Source organism: Lactuca virosa, chromosome 8 (genome assembly GCF_052849685.1).
Source record: "Lactuca virosa cultivar CGN04683 chromosome 8, Lactuca_virosa_CGN04683_v6, whole genome shotgun sequence".
NCBI lineage: Eukaryota > Viridiplantae > Streptophyta > Magnoliopsida > Asterales > Asteraceae > Lactuca > Lactuca virosa.
This window is the reverse complement of record NC_136433.1, coordinates 95,600,543-95,603,528: the sequence shown is the minus strand read 5'-3', so window position 1 is coordinate 95,603,528 and position 2,986 is coordinate 95,600,543. Positions and strand designations below refer to the sequence as shown.

At 29.9% G+C, this 2,986-nt stretch overlaps 1 protein-coding gene across 1 annotated transcript; it reads left to right on the top strand.

The window, feature by feature from the left end:
• The first annotated feature begins 344 nt into the window (after window positions 1-344).
• On the top strand, window positions 345-1,948 carry LOC145132687 (non-specific lipid transfer protein GPI-anchored 15-like). Its single transcript, XM_079067577.1, has 3 exons — window positions 345-708; window positions 1,391-1,567; window positions 1,655-1,948. Exons 1-3 carry the CDS (start codon window positions 384-386, stop codon window positions 1,780-1,782), a joined length of 630 nt encoding a protein of 209 aa, XP_078923703.1. The 5' UTR covers window positions 345-383; the 3' UTR covers window positions 1,783-1,948.
• The last annotated feature ends 1,038 nt before the right edge of the window (window positions 1,949-2,986 follow it).

The following is a 2,986-nucleotide window of genomic DNA, read 5'->3' as shown; positions in this document are numbered from 1 at the left end:
TGTGTGGAAAACTATAACGTTTGATATAATAAAGATTTTAGTAATATATTTGCTCATTCGTTAAACATCTACAATGACGGAAAAAATTATGAAGCAGGCAATGTTGTTGGTATATTTTGCTCAATTCAACCTCTAAATTTTTTGGTACGTACGTTTTCAGAACATCCCATGAATTGTTGTAACATTTTAATTTTAGAAAGGTTTTGTATATCTGATTAGATATAAGTATATATCATTCAACTTGAAATTTCATAAAAGCAGATGCAACTATTAGATTGTTTAGGAAAAAGTTGGTCACCAAAATCTCCTATAAATGCGTTTCTTGATTTCAATTAAGAAAGCATTCGAAACCAAAACACACTTTGGCAACCATTATTGAAGCTATGTCATTGTCACAAAAAGGGACTACCATGGGTCTAATCTTGATCCTAGTGTTCATGTTATCCGGTGAGACCATGGCTCAATCCGGCTGCACCACTGCACTTATTGGCTTAGCCCCATGCCTAACCTTTGTATCAGGAAATGCATCGATTCCATCCGCTTCATGTTGCTCACAGCTATCTAATGTAGTTCAGGGTCAACCACAATGTTTGTGCTCGCTACTAAATGGCGGTGGGCCTAATCTTGGGATATCGATAAACCAAACACTGGCTCTATCGCTTCCCAGTGCTTGTAATGTACAAACTCTCCCGGTTAGCAAGTGCAATGGTAATGTTTAATTTCTTAATTTCATTTAGTTGATTTAAACATTTATATAATGGATAATAAACTAAAGGGTTTATAGCTTAGTGGTATCGTCTTGCTGGAGACAAAAAGTATAGATTTAGAAGTAGGATAATGAGTGCATGTGTTAGCCGTTCTAAAAAAATAGGTCATGTCATGCATGTAACATCAAAATTGCTAATAATTGCATATGAAACTAGTCCACCATCGTAACTACAAAGAAAATTGATTTCCTTGCTGAAAGCAAATTGAGCGATTGTTTTGCGTTAAACATGTTTAATGAATTAAATATTTAACTTGAACAACTATGTTTAAGGATTAAGCCAAAAAATTGATTAATGTATTAAGACACTAACCTTTTTGCTAATTTTATAACTTCCCATTAATCATTCACTAACAATTATGTCTATTTGCCTTGCTTGTCTTTCTTTTCAACTTCTCTCACGATCAAATCAATTAGTTTTATGAAATTTGTTGTTAGGGTAAAATAGTTATTTATTCTCATTCAAATGATCTATTAGGTCTAGAAAGAAACATACTACATCATTTTCTGATTTTGTTCCTGTAGATCCATTCAACAAATAAAAATTAATGGAATAAACAAAAAATTATAGACTCCAACACAAACGGTAATGGGTTATCTATATCTTATTATTTGTATGTATAGGTGTTGCTAATGGACCTACATCGTCAGTGGCTGATTCTCCAACAAGTAAATCTCCATCAGATTCTTCTTCTAATGAAACACGTGTTGGTGCTCCAACTAGTACTTCTACACCAACGATTCCTGATGTTGGTGTTCCAACTACTACAACTACACCAACGAGTCCTGATGTTTCTTCAGGTATGAAATGCTTGAAATAACTTAGTTTTCCAATCAATTTCTTATAAAATGTGTCTAAAATGTGATTGATGGAGAAACGATGTGCAGGGGGTTCGAAATCAGTCCCTTCAACAAACAATGATGGATCAGATGCAACAATCATTAGGGAGCCTACTCGTGTGCTAGTGGTTGCTTTTTTGGTAGCAACGTGTGCATCTATTGTGACAAAATTTTGAACTGCTTCCGCTGGAATTATTATGATCTATTGTATCAAAACACTTTAACTTTGACTTATAGAAAAAGTCTTTGTAAGCAATATTTTATATGTAGTTTTGTTAAAAGTATGTTCATGTTATATTGTATTCTAATTAGAGAATATATATATATCTATTTACATGTCGATTGATGATGTTTTCTTATGCATGGTTGACAAAATTCAAAACAAATCCTATATATAGAAAGGTTGTTAAGACAATATGACATCAGACTTACATATTGTTTCTTGTTTGTTTTCTATAAAATAAACCATTTAAACGAGACTAAATAACCATTTGTCTTTACATTTTAAAAAAATTCAAAATATACACCAATTTTAACATAAAGAAGAAAAAAAAAGAAGGAATGGTCAAATGAATAAAGGGTTGTGTCTTAATAAATTAAGTCAGTTTTTTTGCTTAACCTGTTAAGTCATTACGTCCATGTTAAGTGGTTGTCTCTTTTTTCTTATTAAGCCTTGTATGACTAAATGGTTGAATGATTAGTGATGTTTGTTTATATAAAGTATTATATGTGTAATTCAATTTCTTTTCTATGTTGAATAAGTGGTTTGAATGCCACTAAGGTATTTTTTTTCTAAAAGCTCTTCATGATGCGGACCGACATACATTTTCTCTATAGATTGTTTGTTTTTTAGAATACTACAAACATAAAAAAAAATTGTGCATCATTTTCTCCTATAAGATATGACACATGCTCTTCTAAAACTCGTTTGCGTTTGGGTTCTTATTTGAGTGATCTTTTATCTATTGAATATTATTACATAATTTGACGTTTTCATAAATTGCCATTTATTTAGATAAGACAATGTACTGGTTATCTACTTTATCCTTTAAAGAAATAAAAACATTGTAGTTAACATCACTAATACCTATAGTAATAAAGTATCAATATTCAAAATATAGTAGCATTAATAATAACAATTCAACTATTACCAGATAATATATTATTTTATTTTTACTCAAAATTACTAACACAAATATATAAAGATAATAATAATTGTATTAATATTAGTATAGAGTGTGATAAAATTTATTATTAACACTGTTAATGATAAAAAAATATATTTTATACTATTAATACAATTGTTAATAAATAATAGTAACTGAAAAATAATAACGATTAACTAAATGTATCATTTCAAAATAACCATGTGTTTGTTGA